The following is a 15,569-nucleotide window of genomic DNA, read 5'->3' on the forward strand; positions in this document are numbered from 1 at the left end:
ACGACGAAGCGGAATGGGGGGCGGGGCAGGGACCCGTTACTTCGGGTGCCGTGTTCCAGAAGCCATACACCTGAACAGGACAGAGGTGTGGAGACAGAACCGGCCGTAACGGGGGACGGCCAGGGAGGGGGCCCTTCCCCACGAGGGCCGGCCAGCAGGCTGGAGGGCAGCGAGCGCGGCAGGCAGGCCCCGGTCACCACCACTACCACCTGCCTGGTCTGCCTCCCCCTCTGCCAGGAGAAGCCCTGGGACCCGGCAGGTGCTCAGTGAAACAGAAAGTATTCCATCAGTGCAAACGCTGAGATCTGGTGTCTTACACAGGATTGGGGGTCCCACGTCCTGCTCAGTCCCGGCCCCCGGCCACCAGCCAGCCTCGTGCCCGCACGCAGCACAGGGAGACGGGGATCCTTCCGCCACTGCTCTGGACCCTGGCCAGGAGGGGGCAGGGTAGGGGTCAGGCCCACATCTGTCCGAACCCCCCTCTCTGTTCTCCAGACCCCAAACCTCAAAACCTCTGTCTCGTTCCGGCCCCTCTCCTGGGATTCGGCACTTCCTGGGCTCCGTGGACCTTCACTCCGAGTCCACGGTCGCATCGTCACGGCCAGGACGGCCGCACAGTGTCCTGCGTGCTTAGCTGCGTGGGCACGACGGTGCTCTCAGGCCCAGACACGTAGGCCAGGCGGGGATGGGAACTGCAGGGCCGTCTGCTGCCCAGCCCCCCGGGGCGCAGAGAGGCCAGCGAGGCCCCAGCATCACCGGGGCCTCTGCAGCCCGCGGGGGCTCCGGCCCAGGGTGCCTATCGCCCAGCCTGCCCGACCCGACCTCCCTTTGCGGCCTCTGACCTGGCTGGACACTCCGTCCAGGTGGACTCCAGGGCGCTCCCGTCATAGGCTCGAGGACATCCATGAGGGGCAGGGGTGGGTGGCAGCGGTGGCGGCCTTTGGCTGTGTTCCCGGCCCTCGGAGGAAGGGTGGGGAGGACAGGCTGTGCTGGGCACAGAGGGGTGGCAACCGTGGAGCAGAAAGGGGTATAAAGGCAGTGGGCCGCAGGTGAGGCCCCCACCAGAGGCCATGGCTCTCTTCCTGCTGACCCTGGGGCTGAGCCTGGTCTCTGCCCAGGAGCTCAACCCCCAGGCCGTTGTGCAGAAGAACTATAACATGGCCAAGGTGGGTCTGCGGTCTGAGTCTGGGCCTCCCCCGAGGGCTGGGCTACGGGGCATCTGTCCTCCCTCCATCCAGGGTCTTTGACCTGTGACCAGGCCGCTGCTCCTGGGGGCCTGCTTCTCCTCCCCCAGCTGAGACGGCAGGGGTGGGGAGGACGGGAAGGTCTCTGGGAGGACGGACGTGTCCCTGGATAGGCAGAGGGGGACCTCGGAGGACAGGGGCTGTCCCCAGGAGGGCAGAGTGATCTTTGGGAGGATGGGGGTATCCCTGGGAGGGCAGGGGGTGCCCAGGAGGGCAGAGGGGTCCTTGGGAGGATGGGGGAGTTCCTGGGAGGACAAGGGCGTCCCTGAGAGGGCAGAGGGAGTCCCTGAGAGGATGGGGGGGGGGTCTCTGGGAGGGCAGGGGGGACCCTGGTAGGGGGCCACACACCCAGGGCCTGCAGGAAGGAGTTACCAAGAAGCCCCAGGGCCATACCACACGGGCTCCTCGTGCGTCTGCGGGGCCTCGCCTGCAGGTTTCAGGGATCTGGTATCCGGTGTCCATGGCCTCCGACGACATAAAGCGGATCGAGGAAAACGGGGACCTGAGGGTCTTCATCCGGAACGTCGAGAGCTTGGAGGACGGGCGTCTGAGATTCCATTTCCGCACCATGTGTGTGCCGACCGGACCGGCTGCACCCATATCGCGGGAGGGAAGGCCGCGCCCGGGGCCGGGTGGGGCCGAGGGAGGCCGCCCAGCTCACGCCCCACTGGTTCGCAGGGTGCACGGGGAGTGCAAGCACGTGGCCATGGTCTGCGAGAAGGCGGAGAGGGACGGGGAGTACGGCGTCAGCCGTAAGCGGAGGCGGGCGCTGCCCCGTCTGTCTGGTGGCAAAGCGCTGCGTCTCCTCGGGCCCTTGGCCCCCGCCCGGGGCCCTAGGGGGGCAGGTGCGCCAGCCCGGGGCTGGGGGAGGGGGCGCACGCCGCTGCCACCCACGCTGCCCAGGGACCCCCGCCCGGAGTGACACCGCTCCCCCCGCCGAAGCCCACCGGCCCACCGTCCGCACCCACCGCCTCTCAGCACGCCCGGCCCACGAGCCGTGGGTGCCGGGTGCCGGCGGCGGGCAGGGGCCGCTCTGAGCCGAGTGTCCACACAGATGAGGGGGACAATACGGTGCTGCTCTTGGAGACCGACTACAGACAGTACATCACCTTCCACCTCTGGAACGTCAGGAACGGGACACAGACCACCGTGCTGGCGCTCTATGGTACCGCCTCCTGACCCCTCCCGTCGGGCCTCAGGGTCCCCCTCCTCTGAAGACAGGCCCTAGGCCGGTGGCGGTCTGGCCACGTCCCGAGGTCCCCACCTCCAGAGCACCCACAGTCAATCACATCATAGGGTGGGGTTGGGGCTCCCGGGTCCAGGCTTCCGAGCTGCGTCTGGGCCCCCACCTTGCACCGCCCGTCTCTCAGGGCACCCACCCCCCCTTCAGCCTCAGCACCGCCTGAGTCCCCCTCCCCCCCCTCCCGAGACCTTCTCCACACACCGTCCCAGGGGAGCAGTGAGGGACCCCGGCCCCTGCTGCTGTGTCCTCAGGACGGGTGCCGGAACTGGGTCCCAGCTTCCTGGACAGATTTGAAAAAGTCTGCAGAAAGTACGGGCTGGGTCCGCAGAACATCATCAGCCTCGGCAACCAAGGCGAGCCTCCCGCCTCCTGCGCCAGCAGCCCTGGGCCAGGAGAGTTCCGGAGAGTCCCGGGGCCTCAGGGCTGGGGGTGGAGGCCCCAGAGAGGCTCCATCTGAGACCCCCCCACCCCTGGCTCTGTCTCCCCAGATGCCTGTTTCAAATACAGGAGGTAGAGATGCCCACCCAGGCCTGACGGTGCGTGAGCTTGGCCTCAGGGCAGGAGTGGGGGCTGAGGCAGCACTGGGCGCTGTGGAGGAGGCCGGGGGCAGGAGGGGCCCGCTTTCCCAAATCCACCCTTCACCCTGTCTGCGGGGTTTCCCCGCCGAGTGGCGGGGAGCCTTCTGGGGAGGAGCCCACCCTGTGTCAGTGTCCCGAGGCCGCTCTAGCCGGCGACCACGGACTGGGGGCGTAGAGCCACAGAACTCATTCTTCCCAGCGTGGAGGCCAGAGGTCCGAGGTCCAGGCCAGGCCACGCTCCTGCAGAGGCTCCATCGTGGGGGGTCCTTCCTGCCTCTTCCAGCCTCTGGGGCTCCAGGCGTCCCTCAGACCTCTGTCTCCATGTTCATTTTTTTAAAGTTTATTTATTTATTTTGAGGGGCGCCTGGGTGGCTCAGGTGGTTGACCGTCCGACTTTGCTCAGGTCATGATCTCGCGGTTCGTGAGTTCAAGCCCCGCGTTGGGCTCTGCGCTGACAGCTCGGAGCCTGGAGCCTGCTCTGGATTCTGTGTCTCCCCCTCTCTCTGCCCCTCCCTGTTCACGCTTTGTCTCTCTCTCTCTCAAAAACAAATAAACATTAAAAAAATACATATGGGGCACCTGGGTGGCTCAGTCGGTTGAGTGTCTGACTTCAGCTCAGGTTATGATCTCACAGTTTGTGAGTTTGAGCCCCACACCAGGCTCTGTGCTGACGTCCCAGAGCCTGGAACTTGCTTCGGATGCTATGTCTCCCCCTCTCTCTGCCCCTTCCCTGCTCATACTCTGTCTCTATCTCTCAACAATAAATAAATGTTAAAAAAAATTTTTTTTAATAAAAAAAATTTAAGGGGCACCTGGGTGGTGGCTCAGTCGGTTGAGCATCCAACTTTGGCTCAGATCATGATCTCACGGTTCGTGGGTTTGAGCCCCACGTCGGGCTCTGTGCTGACAGCTCGGAGCCTGGAGCCTGCTTCAGATTCCGTGCCTCCCTCTCTCTCTGCCCCTAACCCACTCGCATTCTGTCTCTCTCAAAAATAAATAAACATTAAAAAATTGTTTTAATGTTTATTTATTTATTTATTTTGACAGAGACAGAGAGAGCAGGGGAGGGACAGAGAGAGAAGGAGAGAAAATCCCAAGCAGGCTTCGAGCTGTCTATGGCAGAGCCTGACACAAGGCTTGATCTCACGACCCTGGGATCATGACCGGAGCCAAAATCATGAGTCAGACACCCAACTGAGCCCCCCAGGCACCCCGTGCCTCCATATTCACAGGGCTTCTCCTCTGTGTCTGTGTCTCTCTTCTTCTGTCTCTGATAAGGTCATTTGTCATTGAACTTCTTTTTTTTTCTTTTTTTTTTAACAGTAGCTGTGACTTCTTTTTTTTTAATTTTTTTTAACGTTTATTTATTTTTGAGACAGAGAGAGACAGAGCATGAATGGGGGAGGGTCAGAGAGAGAGGGAGACACAGAATCCGAAACAGGCTCCAGGCTCTGAGCCGTCGGCACAGAGCCCGACACGGGGCTCGAACTCACGGACCGCGAGATCATGACCCGAGCCGAAGTCGGACGCTCGACCGACTGAGCCCCCCAGGCACCCCTCATTGCATTTAGAGCCCACTGGACAATCCTGGATGATCTCATTTCAAGATTCTTACTGTAATCACAGCCGCAAAGACCCTTTTTCCAAATAAGGTCACACTCACAGGTTCTGGACACTAGGATTGGAACACGGACATACGTGGGGGACCCCACTCGGCCCACAGTTTCCTTCTCTGAACTGTCCTTTTCAAGGGCCAGCCGTGTCCCACTGCAGATCGCCCCCTACCTTCCCAGGGACTGGTCCCCCCAGAGTGCCTCATCTGGGGAGCGAGGGCCTGGGGGGCACCTCTGGTAGGGGAGTCGGATGGAAGGCGGTTCCCCAGCAGAGAGGGACACGTGGTGACCGTCGTCCCTCAGAGATCATTAGTTGCGCAGCTGGGACACGCATCCCGTGTATGGCGGATCCGTGGAGAGTCCCCACTATTCCGTGGTTATTCTGTGGATTTCAAGCGATGGCCCAGCGGGTATTCACCTCAGAGCTAGGGAGGCTCACACACGAGACCTGGACACAGACGTCCGTGGCAGCCCTGTCCACGTCTCCCGCCTGGAATCGGCCCAGCAGCCGCCCTCGGGAGAAGGGTGACTGAACGTGCCACGGGCCACAGCTCCGTGTAAACAGGCGCAAGCTGGACGGCCTCAAGGCCATGGGGTCGGGGAAGGCAGGCAGCCCCAGAAGGAATCCGTGTGTAGAACAGTCTCAAAATGTCAAAACCACATCAACAGGGAACCCTCCGTGACCTCCAGGGGTTAGGGGTGCGGAGGGCCGAGAAGGCAGCAGGTGTGGCTTAAAGGGGCCATAGGAGCGGGTCCCCCCGAATCCGGACTGCGGTGGGGCGTGTGGCTTTCCCTGCCAGGGAAAAGCACAGAACTGAGCGCACAACCCACACTCCACGCGCAGGAGCAAGTCTGCGGGGGCAGGGCGTGGAGGGGACGGAGTGCAGGACAGTAGCATCGGGAGGACAGGTGACGGGGTGCCAGGGGTCTCTCGAATCTGTTCTCACAGGTGCCTGTGAGCTACAGTTAACTCCAAATAGAAGGTGAAAAAGAGAAAGTGTCTGCCTTTCTTTCCAAGTCAGCCTAGAAAATGCTAACGGGCTCCTTCTGCACTGTCCCCACCCTGGGGCCCAGCCCCAGGCCCCACCACCCTCGCTTGCCCCCTCGCTGCCCACCGGGCTTCCCCCACCTCCCCTGCTGCCCCTCAGAGCAGAGACCAAGCTCCCCACGCGTGCTCTGCAGACGCTTAGCCGGCTGCCACACAGCCCCAGGGAGGGCAGCCGGACAGGGCAAGGAGGGGGCTCTCCTGGCCCCTCAGCACCCCAAGTGTCCACAGGTGAGCACAGCCTGACATCTCCCCACAGCCCACTGATCCAGAAATCTCCAGGATGGAGACACGGGCTGGATGGCCCTGGCTGGGGTCAGCAGGACAGGTCGAAAGCCAGCGGCCACCCTCAGGGGGCCCGTCCTCCGGGGTCCCCGGGGGAGCAGTGTCTGTTCATAACAGCCGAGTCGGCTGCTTTAGGACCAGGGCTCAGGCGCTCCGGGCGGCTGATGGAGAGCTTTGTGCCCCTTCCAAAGGCGCCAGACGCACCCAGCACTCCCACGGCCCACCCGGCCTTCTGGCTCTTTGCCCAGAAACTCAGTCCGGCCTGCGGGGCCTGGAGGAGGAGGAAGCTGCCCGCTCACGTGGGAAGTCGCATTTGGGGATCAGAACGGGGGCTTCCCGGGATGGATGCTAGGACGTGACAGATAATAGGGCTTGAAGAGACCCCAGGGCCACCACCCACCCCAGAAGAAGGTCCAGAGGAGCACAGAGCCCAGGCGCAGTGGGCAGGGAAGCCGGGCCCATGGTCTCGGGGTCGGAGGAAAGCAGGACTCGGCGGGACCTGAAGGAACCACCAAGAGACCGTCATTGCCACAGGCTTTGGGGCAGCTGAGGTCCACCTGCAGTGAGTGAGTGGGACCTGAGGGGTGAGTCTGGCATGATCAAAATTAAGCAGGCTTGTTCCAGGAGAGTAAGTAGAAAAGTCGCCCCGTCACCCCCAGAATGCCAGTGTGATGCTAAGGGGAACGTGCTTGACCCAAAACGACTTTACTTCCAGGGGAAAGGCCGTCCATAACCCTGACGACACCTGCCCGCCGACCGCACCGGTCCCGTCGCGCTTCTAGTGGCTGGCTGCAGAACCAAGGCGGGGCGGGGCACCCAGTGGCATCGGTCAGGACCCCAGCGGGGTGCCCCGGGACACCGCTCCCCACGGCGGCACGGATCCCCACTGGAGCAGCCTGTGCCAGCCCAGCGTGTGCATGGGAAGCCCCAGGACAGCTCCACGGTCCTGCGCCCTAAGGACAGAGGGGTCAGACCGCACGGCCCTGCCGGGGGAGGACAGGAAGGAAGGGCTGCCCCCCCCCCCCCCCCGCCCCACAGTGGTGCACGGGGTGGGCAGAGCTTGCAGGCACGGAGCGGTCTTCTTTCAACTTTGATTGCCCCCACGGTTTTCCGGAAGGCTGCATCCTCCTCTCTCGGCTTCGGAGGAGAGAAGGCAGGAGGTCGGTCTCCTGGTGGGTTTTATCCAGAGCACTGATGTGCATAATGAGGACCCAACGCCTCATTCCTGCTTCCCCAGAGACCCGGGAGGGGTGGAGGCCCCGGCAGAGGGGACGCTGGGCACGGGGACCCCGGTCCCTGCTCGGGTGAGGCTGAGAGCAGAGGAGACCCCGAGCCAGGCGGGCAGCCCATCGAACGCTCACTCTTTCCTTTCCAGGAACAGAGCCTCGTGTGGGCTGCTGGGTCTGGACTGGGGACACTTCTGCTGGAAAGAGGGCCAAGGAGGAGAGCCAGCCACGGACTTGACAGGTCAACACGTGCACGTCCAGGACAAAGGGGGTTTTGGAACAAGTAACATCCGGCAAACAGGTAACCTCCCACGCTAGGCGAAGAGACGGCCGGTTCTGTCCAACTAAATCAGGTGCTTGTCTGGGGGATGGGAGAGGGCGGACGGGGGACAGCTCACCGGAGCAAAGGTCCCCATCCTGTACCAATCAGTGCCACCCCCAGGCCTGGCACCGCTCCCTCATGCAGCAGCCAGACCCTCCGCTGGCTGCAGGGCTGGGATGCCTCGAGTAGGAGTCCCTGCTGGGACCTGCAGCTCAGGCCACGCCTCCCTGAGCCCCTGCCACGGGGGGGGGGGGGGGGGGGGGGGGACACTGGCCCGTGACCTCATGCACCTCCAGCGGCCTGATATCCTGCTTTTGAAGCCCTCCCAAGCCTGGAGTTTTTCAGGTGTTCCCAAGGAAGGTGCCTGGAATCACCCCCTCCCTCAGTGAGCCACGGCTGCCACGTGGGGCCGTCCAGAGAGGTCAGGGCGCCGCTGAGCACGTGGGGCGGGAGCTGGAGGCGGTGGCGGATGGCACTGGCCCCCGCTCAGCGCTCCCGGCAAACGCCGGGCTGTGGGGACCAGGGCCAGGCCGGGCGGACGGCAGACACGGAAGATGGACCCGGGGGGCTGCAGTGCGGACGGCCGAGCCCCCCTGGGCTGTGCAAACATGCGGCAAACCCACGGGTGGAGTCGGCAAAGCGGTCTACTGCGCCCAGAGGCCATAGGGAAGTTTCCAGATGGACATCCTATAAAGAGCATTGGGATGGGCAGGGCCGCCTCGGGTTAGAGCCCAGATGTCTGTGAGCACCGCCTTCCCCCGTGGCAAACCTCTCACGGCCACGTTGGAGGCAGAGTCCCAGGCAGGTCCCCGTAGCTCCGACACACGGACACGTACCTCCCCGGAGTGGGGGGGGGGGGGTGGCGCTGGGACCTCTCCCTCCCTCTCACCCGGCCCTTGGGGGACATCTGGGGTGCTGGCCGGGACACACGGCCAGACAGGCGCTTGGGGGCCAGGGTCCCCCAGGGGTGGGGCCTCTCGGTGCTTGTTCACGTCTATAGAGGCCAAGGTTGAGGCCCAGCTGGGAAACGGCTCAGAGCAGCCGCCTAGAGTCTGGTCAAGGACGACACCTTTGTCCCCTGGCCCCCAGTATTCACAGTCCCCCGGCAACGCCCACCAGCAGAGGCCACGTTGTCAGGATCCCTGTCAGCCGAACGCAGGACCCACAGCCCCCAAGCCACAGGCCCGGCCACAGCCTCCCGATAACTTGCTCCCCGAGGTCGACCTCCAACCACTGAATTGAGTTTTGTAAGCAGGGTCTAGCTCAGCCTTCCAGAGTGAACGTGGCAAGCAGGGGCCAGGTGTGAGGGGGCCAGAGAGGAGCCCTGCCGCAGAGATCCTGCATGGCAGGGTCAGCGGTCAAGGCCGTGACACAGGGAGAAGGGTGGGCAGAGGCGTTAACCCTGGTCCGTCCACCTCACCCACGGACCCAAGTCCCCAGAGGCACTGAGGGCCGGCTGACAGGTGCAGCCAAGCTGGGCCCAGAAGAGAAAGACGACAGACTCGGGACCCTTGTGTGGGAGGGCCCCTCGGGGCACATGGGGATGACGGACGGGAAGGAGTTCAGGGCTCAGGCCCCTGGGACGGACGGCAGATTCGCAGGGGACAGCACGGACGCCCTGGCAGCGGGCCGTGCGTGCTCCAAGTCCTGCTCTGCCTGACGCTGGGGTTTAACCCGGGCGCTGCGAGGCCTCGGGCAGGGAGGCCCCGGCGAGGGGCCCCTCTGCACCCGGCCGGGGACACGCGCGCGACTGGAGCTGCCCTGGGCACACTTGGCTCCAGCCTCGGGGAGGAAACCGAGCTCGGCGTCCGGCGAGCAGACCCACGGCCGGCGGCACGGGCCTGGGGACGCTCCCCGCTCCCTTCTGTCCTCAGACAAGAGGCTCCAGGTCCTTCTGGGTGGCCCCCGCCCCCCGCAGCCAGGCTCGTGGCACTTGGTCATCGATCCAAGGCAGCGCGGTGGCAGGTCCAATCAGCACTACCATCTAGAGAGACCCTGGGGGGGCCCCGGAACAACGGCTCCTGGCTGCACCGCTCAGAATCCCCCCTCCCCCCGCCCCCGGCCCGAAATGAGGCCAGGGGCTGCTGGGTGCGCCAGGGCGTGAACCCAGGACGCTTCTCGCGGCACAGCCTTCCCTGACACAGGCCACCGCAGGTCTGTCTCTCGCGACTGCCCCCAGAGGGCCCGAACTCAGGGGCGCCCGCCTTCCGCCTTCCGGCAGGAGGAGGGAGGAGGGGGGCGGGCCAGCAGCAGGTTCCCGGGGCTCCAGAGCAGGGCCAGGCTGGGCGGGGCCTGCCCGTGACTCCTCCCAACCCTGGTCACTGTGGGGGGGGGGGGGAGGGGGCCACCTGAGCCGCGGGGAGGCGGAGGGGCCTGGCTCCCCCCCTCTCTCTCCGACAGCCCCACGAGGGGGCTGTGGCGCTCCACTCTCCTCCCGGGGGCGCCCTGAGACCCAGAGCCCCGCGCTGGCTTCTCCGGGGCCTCCTGCGCGGCCTGGTGCTGGGACCCAGGCCCAGGCTGCTGGAGCCTTCTCCATGCGCAGCGCCCCTTCCGCGCGGGGCGTCCGGGACGGACTCCTGGCTGCGGCCGACCTCCTACCGTCCAGGTGCTCGGGCCGATGGCTCCGAATCACCCCCGGGTCCCGCGCCCAGAGCCCCCAGCCGACCCCCCAGCGGGCCACCCCGTGTGTCCTCCGCACCCGCCCGCTACCACGTCCCCCTAAATCGTGGGTCTGCGTTCTGCTTCCAGCGACGCGGAGCGGCGGCAACGGGGCACGTGGAGAGGGAAACGAGCCGACGAGCCAGGGAAGAGACGAACGGCCATCTGAAGGGACAGGACAGGGGACAGGAGAGGGACCACGAGACGGCAGAACGGGACACAGCTGACACCGGAAGAAGCAGCCCCGGGTGAGCTGCCATTGTCCCTCCTCCCCCTCCCTCCCCCTCCCCTTCCCACTCTCCCTCCTCCTTTCCCTCCCCCTCTCCCCCTCCCCCTCTCCCTCCCTCCCCTTCCCTCTCTCCCTCCTCCTTTCCCTCCCCCTCTCCTCCTCCCCCTCTCCCTCTCCCCCTCTCTTCCCCCCTCTCCCTCCCTCACTCTCCCTCCCTCCTTCTCCCTCTCCCTCTCTCCCTTTCCCTCCCCCCTCCCCCTCCTCCCTCCTCCTCCCTCTCTCCCTTTCCCTCCCCCCTCTCCCTCCCCTCCCCCTCCCCCTCCCCTTCCCTCCCTACCTCCTCCTTTCCTTCCCCCTCTCCCCCTCTTCCTCCCCTCTCCCCCTCCCCCTCTCTTCCTCCCCCTCTCCCTCTCCCATGTTTTGCTCCTCGGGACAAGCCTCAGGGGTCTGACTGCAGACCCCATCACTGCTGCGTGGCCTCGGCCACCATCCTGCCCCCTCTCGGCACGGGGTCCCCAACAGGGCTGCTGTCACTGGGGCGCCCCCTTAGCTGCCGCCGTTGACTCAGCGTCCAGGCATCGGAGGGAGCCAGTCCTGGAAATGCAGTCCAGGAGCAAGGAGGACCGAGGCCACCCTCAAGGGGATCGATTGATGCGTTTGTCAAATTCCTAGAACCCCACACGGAAAACAGTGACTGCCACTGTGGGAAAATCATACTTCCATTTAAAACATGATGGGGCTCAGTCAGTTAGGTGCCCGACTCTTGATTTTGGCTCAGGTCGTGATCTCACGGTTCCTGAGTTCAAGCCCCACATCTGGCTCTGTGCTGACAGCGCGGAGACTGCTTGGGATTCTCTCTCTCCCCCGCCCCCTCTCTCTGCCCCTCCTCTGCATGCCCTCTCTCTCTCTCTCTCTCTCTCTCTCTCTCTCTCTCTCTCTCAAAATAAATAAATAAACATCAAGTAAGTAAGTAAATGAGGCACCAGGCAGACCCTATGCCCGTTCCCCCACAGTCTGGGACCCCATCACACACCCCAAGTTCCTGCGGGAATTCGAGTCCGTCTGTGAAGGCCTCGGCCCGCCCGAGAAGCAGAGGGTGGTTCTGGGCCCTCACAGTAAGGCCTGTTCCTCTCCCACGCCCTCAGGACCCCTTGGTTCAGTGGCCGCCCAGTGGCCACAGGTGGGCCGGGGGCGGGCAGGGGCTCATTCCAGGTCACTGTGTTCCCTCAGATCGCCGCGAGAATTTCAGAGACTAGGGCCATCGGCCCCAAACAGGTGGGTGGCGCCTCCCTGCAGCTGGGCCCCGCCGGGCTTCTCCAGGGCCTGAGTTACACAGAGGGGCCTGAGAGGTGGACGGAGCCCCTCCCCTGACCCCTGGGCCGCCTCTCAGAGCCCAGACCTGCCCCCACCTCCTGTGCTGTCCCTTCCCTGATCTCTGCCCCCATGGGCAGAGAGCCAAGAAGTGGGGTCTCGGGTACACAGGGACTTAGACTTGGAGGTTCAGGGTGCTCAGCCCCCCTCCCCGTCTGCAAACCCTCCAGGGATTCTGCCGAGAACACCCACCTGCGCGTCCGTGTGCGGCCCTGCGCAGCCTGTCCCCACCGCGCAGGCCCCCCTGCTACACGCTTCGCCCCACCCCCGCACTGTGGCCCCTCCTTCCTTGCACAATAAAGGATATTCCTTCTAGAGATGAGTGTCTGGTGGGTCAAAATTTCTTCTGGGGCTGCAGAAACGAGCAAAGGAAAAGATGAAAACGCCACCCCCAATCGGAGCACTTGAGCAGAAGGGGTCAGAGCCCTCCCCAAAGCTGAGTGACCACAGAACTCAGCCATATCGCCAAGGGACGAGGCACACGGTCATGACGTTTTCACTCTTTCAAATGCGCAGACGCACGTCCATGAGGACTCTCTCGGCTTGAAATGACAGAAAATCTTAGGCACGCACGTATAGCTCTAGCAGTAAATGGGATGTGTCGGCTCTTACACGTGAAAGGCGCTTGGATGGGCTGCTTGCAGGCATGGCTGTATCCAGGGGCAGAAAGGCCATCTTCCGCCGCCTCTTGCCTCTCCTTTCTCTCCTTGTTTTCTCCATCCTTGGGCTCCACCATGGCTGCCGGCAGACCACCTCCTCCTTCCTCGAGATGCAGTGAAGTGACCTCACGCCTCTGGAAAGCCCTGCAGAGGCCTCTGCACTGCGGCCTGAGGGCCTGCCCGGGTCCCAGCCCCTCCTGTGTTCACCTCCAAGTGGAGACAGGTGACGCTCTTGCTTCTTGCCAGTGGCCAGGCCGGAGCTGTGCGTCCTCGAGAGTCAGGGATGGAGGCAGCTTCACCCAAAGCCCGGTGTCTAAAAAGAGAGGGTGGTCTTTATGAGAAAGTGGTTTAGTGGGTGGGGGGTAGGGACACAGGCCCCACCTGGGTCCACACCACCGGCCGCAACCTCTGTCCTGTGCCTCCTCCCAGTGATGTGACTGCACCCCAACCCCCCAAACACCCTGAGATACCCCAGGGTGCAACTGGGGCCCCCGTCACAGTGCAGGTGCCAGGGGTGGGGGCTGGGGGCTCTTCTCCTCAGGGGAGAGGAGAAATCTGGAGCAGGTCAGAAAGTTAACGGCCCAGCACTCCCAGGACCCCCCGCATGAGCGAGGACGAGGGCAAGCTCCCAAGTCCAACCCGCGGGTAGGAGTGGGGCCAACAGGCCACCTGGGGGTCCTGCCCGAAGCTGCACAAGGAGGGAGCGGTGCCCGGTAGAAGGCTAGGACTTTCTCCTGTGCTGGGACCCTGGGGCAACCTCCGGGAGCCCATGGCACAGGCCGCCCGGCCCCCCCTCCTGAGGGGGCGCCGGGGGACGCGCTGGCAGGTTGAGTGATCCGGGCGGTCCCTCTGCCCCACAGCTCTGAAGAGGGGCTTCCCGGGCAAGACGAAGTCCTCCCTAAGGGCGCTGCTCTGGGTCCACCCCCCGGGCCAGCTCCCAGAGCTAGCGAGGCACAAAGACTACGAAGAAGCGATCCGCCAAAGAAAAACTTCAAATGGCCAATAAAGATACGCAGCTATGCTCAAGCTGGGCAGCAGAGACGCGGGAATTGGAACAATAAGGCAGGCCACTTTTCAGCCAGCCACCAGAGGGGCGAAAATTAAGGAAAACGCAACAGCTATTTACAACATTCGGAACTCAGGACCACGTGACAACAGCCGTTGCGTCAGACGCACACGTTCTCAGAACCAGAAGCCCCACCCGAGAGGGGAGCCGCTCCTCCAGAATCGCCTCCTCTCAGAGAAGCCGAGGCGATCCCAACACGCGCACCATCGCCTGAGAAGGCACGGGCGAGCGGAAGCCAGGGAAGACAGGACAGTCCGCAGCGAGGCGCGAAAGGCCATGCCCAGAACCCTCTGAGGTGCGCCAGAGCCCCAGGCGGCCCACGCCGGCGGTCAGGGAGACGCGACGCCCAGGGCAAGGAAGGACGGGGCGGGAGGAGGGCCAGCGGCCGCACCAACACACAAGGGCACAAGGACACCCGTGGGAGGAAGGGGTCACTGGACAAACGTGAAACCAAAGCGAAACTGAGACGCAGCCGGTCACTTTGTATTGATGATCGTCTTTATCCTTTGTCACGACTCCTCGGCACCACGAGCTGTGAGCAGAGCTTGAGAAACAGGACACGCCGGGGGCTGTCCTCCGGGTCTCCTTCCGATGGCAGGCAGAGGCCGAGGACAGAGGAGGTCAGGTGGGCTCGCACGCCCAGGAACATCACCAGGCGTGGGGGACGCTGGACCCCCCGGGGCCGTCTGCCAACTCCCCTCCCTCGACGCAATCACTTTGCTGTCTCGCAAGGACGCCAGGCCAGGTGCCGCGTGGACCACAGTGGAAAAGCAGGCGGGACCCAGCCCCCAAACCGTGGCAGTTATCCAGGGTGGGTGGGTGTGAGACTCACCTGCTCCCCGGCAAACACCAGCCCGCTTCTGTGGACGTGGTCAGAGGAGAGTGAAAGGGGGGCTGGTCCGTGATCTGCGGCCGGGCACACGCCCGGCCCGCCCCACCCCAATGCCAGCCCGGCAGTGTCAGCCCCCCTCCCCGTGCCTGTGTCCCCAGCCCCTGCCCCACCCCCACAGCCCCGCCCACACCACAGGTCTGAGAGCTCCCTGCCTCTGTTTCCCTGCGTGGCCGCCAGCCGCCCGGAGCGGGGAACACCACCTGCTTGGAACACAAGCAAAGACACCCAGGTCCCCAGCAGAGCTCTGCCCAGTGGTGCCGCGCAGGGGACAGGGCGCGGCCGCTGCTCCTCGACATGAAAACATCGCTGCCCTCCCCACTGGTGCGGACAAGCTCAGAACGGACGCCGAACTCCCTCGGGGGAGCTCCGGGCGGAGGAAGTGCCCTCGGACGGGTCTGCCGCACCGGCTGGCCTGAAGCCGGGCACCCGCGGTCCCCGGCAGGCTTCGGGGAGCCCCTGAGACCGCCAGCAAGAGCTGCATTTCACAACCCGGCGCGCCTCTCGGTGAGGGGCCATCTGCCTCCTCTCTGCCCACAAAGGGCTCCGTGACCCAGAAGAGGAAGATTTCTCCCTGAAATAAGGGTGTGCAGGCTGAGTGCCGTCTGCCGGCTGCAGACACCCAGGGGATGGCTTGGGCCCCGGGCAAGTGAGGGGTGGGGGTGGGGACCGGGACCAGCAGGCAAGGAGGCAGGGGTGGGGACCAGGAGCCTCAGAGGGGCTGGGGCGGGCACGGGCCGGGCCTGGGCAGACGTTTCCACCTCTGGCTGGAGGGTTCTGGGCAGTGGAGGCCACGGGCTCTGAGTTCACCTGGTGACCCCCGGCCTCTCTGACTCAGGGCATCTCTGCCCAGCACAAATGGGCCTCTTCCGGCTCTGGGACTCAGAAGTCTGAGATCAGTCTCCCTGGGCCACAAGCAAGGCACCAGCAGGACCACAGTCCCCCTCGGGAGGACCTGCTCCCTAACCTGCCTCTAGGGCCGCCTTCCTGGCTTCGAAGCATGTTCTGATCTCTCCACACACAGTCTTCCTTTTGTGGCAGATATCCTGCTGCCTCCCCACCACAAAGACCCTTGTAGTTATGTTTGGAGCCTGCCGGGTGATCCAGGAACACCCCGCCCCCCAGGGATGTTCGATATACA

The 15,569-nt window shown here is 64.4% G+C and overlaps 2 protein-coding genes across 2 annotated transcripts; both read left to right on the plus strand.

The window, feature by feature from the left end:
- The first annotated feature begins 981 nt into the window (after positions 1-981).
- Positions 982-3,185, plus strand: LCN9 (lipocalin 9). The gene is made up of 5 exons (XM_058693278.1): positions 982-1,166; positions 1,678-1,814; positions 1,923-1,996; positions 2,299-2,409; positions 2,739-3,185. Exons 1-5 carry the CDS (start codon positions 1,071-1,073, stop codon positions 2,942-2,944), a joined length of 624 nt encoding a protein of 207 aa, XP_058549261.1. The 5' UTR covers positions 982-1,070; the 3' UTR covers positions 2,945-3,185.
- A 1,891-nt stretch (positions 3,186-5,076) lies between these two features.
- LOC131490936 (atrophin-1-like) lies at positions 5,077-12,131 on the plus strand. Its single transcript, XM_058693337.1, has 7 exons — positions 5,077-5,203; positions 6,257-6,307; positions 6,543-6,570; positions 7,246-7,312; positions 9,957-10,462; positions 11,674-11,718; positions 11,985-12,131. The coding sequence occupies exons 1-7, from the start codon at positions 5,077-5,079 to the stop codon at positions 12,112-12,114; spliced, it is 954 nt and encodes a 317-aa protein (XP_058549320.1). The 3' UTR covers positions 12,115-12,131.
- Positions 12,132-15,569: the final 3,438 nt, after the last annotated feature.

Source organism: Neofelis nebulosa, chromosome 12 (genome assembly GCF_028018385.1).
Source record: "Neofelis nebulosa isolate mNeoNeb1 chromosome 12, mNeoNeb1.pri, whole genome shotgun sequence".
Taxonomy (NCBI): Eukaryota; Metazoa; Chordata; class Mammalia; order Carnivora; family Felidae; genus Neofelis; species Neofelis nebulosa.

Excerpts from the sequence above, each read along its gene's own strand:
- LCN9 (XM_058693278.1), top strand. The coding sequence starts at position 1,071 with ATGGCTCTCTTCCTGCTGACCCTGGGGCTGAGCCTGGTCTCTGCCCAG. Across the intron at positions 1,167-1,677 it reads AGAACTATAACATGGCCAAG|GTTTCAGGGATCTGGTATCC; the intron begins GTGGGTCTGCGG and ends CCTCGCCTGCAG. Across the intron at positions 1,997-2,298 it reads CGGGGAGTACGGCGTCAGCC|ATGAGGGGGACAATACGGTG; the intron begins GTAAGCGGAGGC and ends GTGTCCACACAG.
- LOC131490936 (XM_058693337.1), top strand. The coding sequence starts at position 5,077 with ATGGCCCAGCGGGTATTCACCTCAGAGCTAGGGAGGCTCACACACGAG. Across the intron at positions 6,571-7,245 it reads GCAGCTGAGGTCCACCTGCA|AGACCCGGGAGGGGTGGAGG; the intron begins GTGAGTGAGTGG and ends CTGCTTCCCCAG. Across the intron at positions 10,463-11,673 it reads ACCGGAAGAAGCAGCCCCGG|ATCGCCGCGAGAATTTCAGA; the intron begins GTGAGCTGCCAT and ends GTGTTCCCTCAG.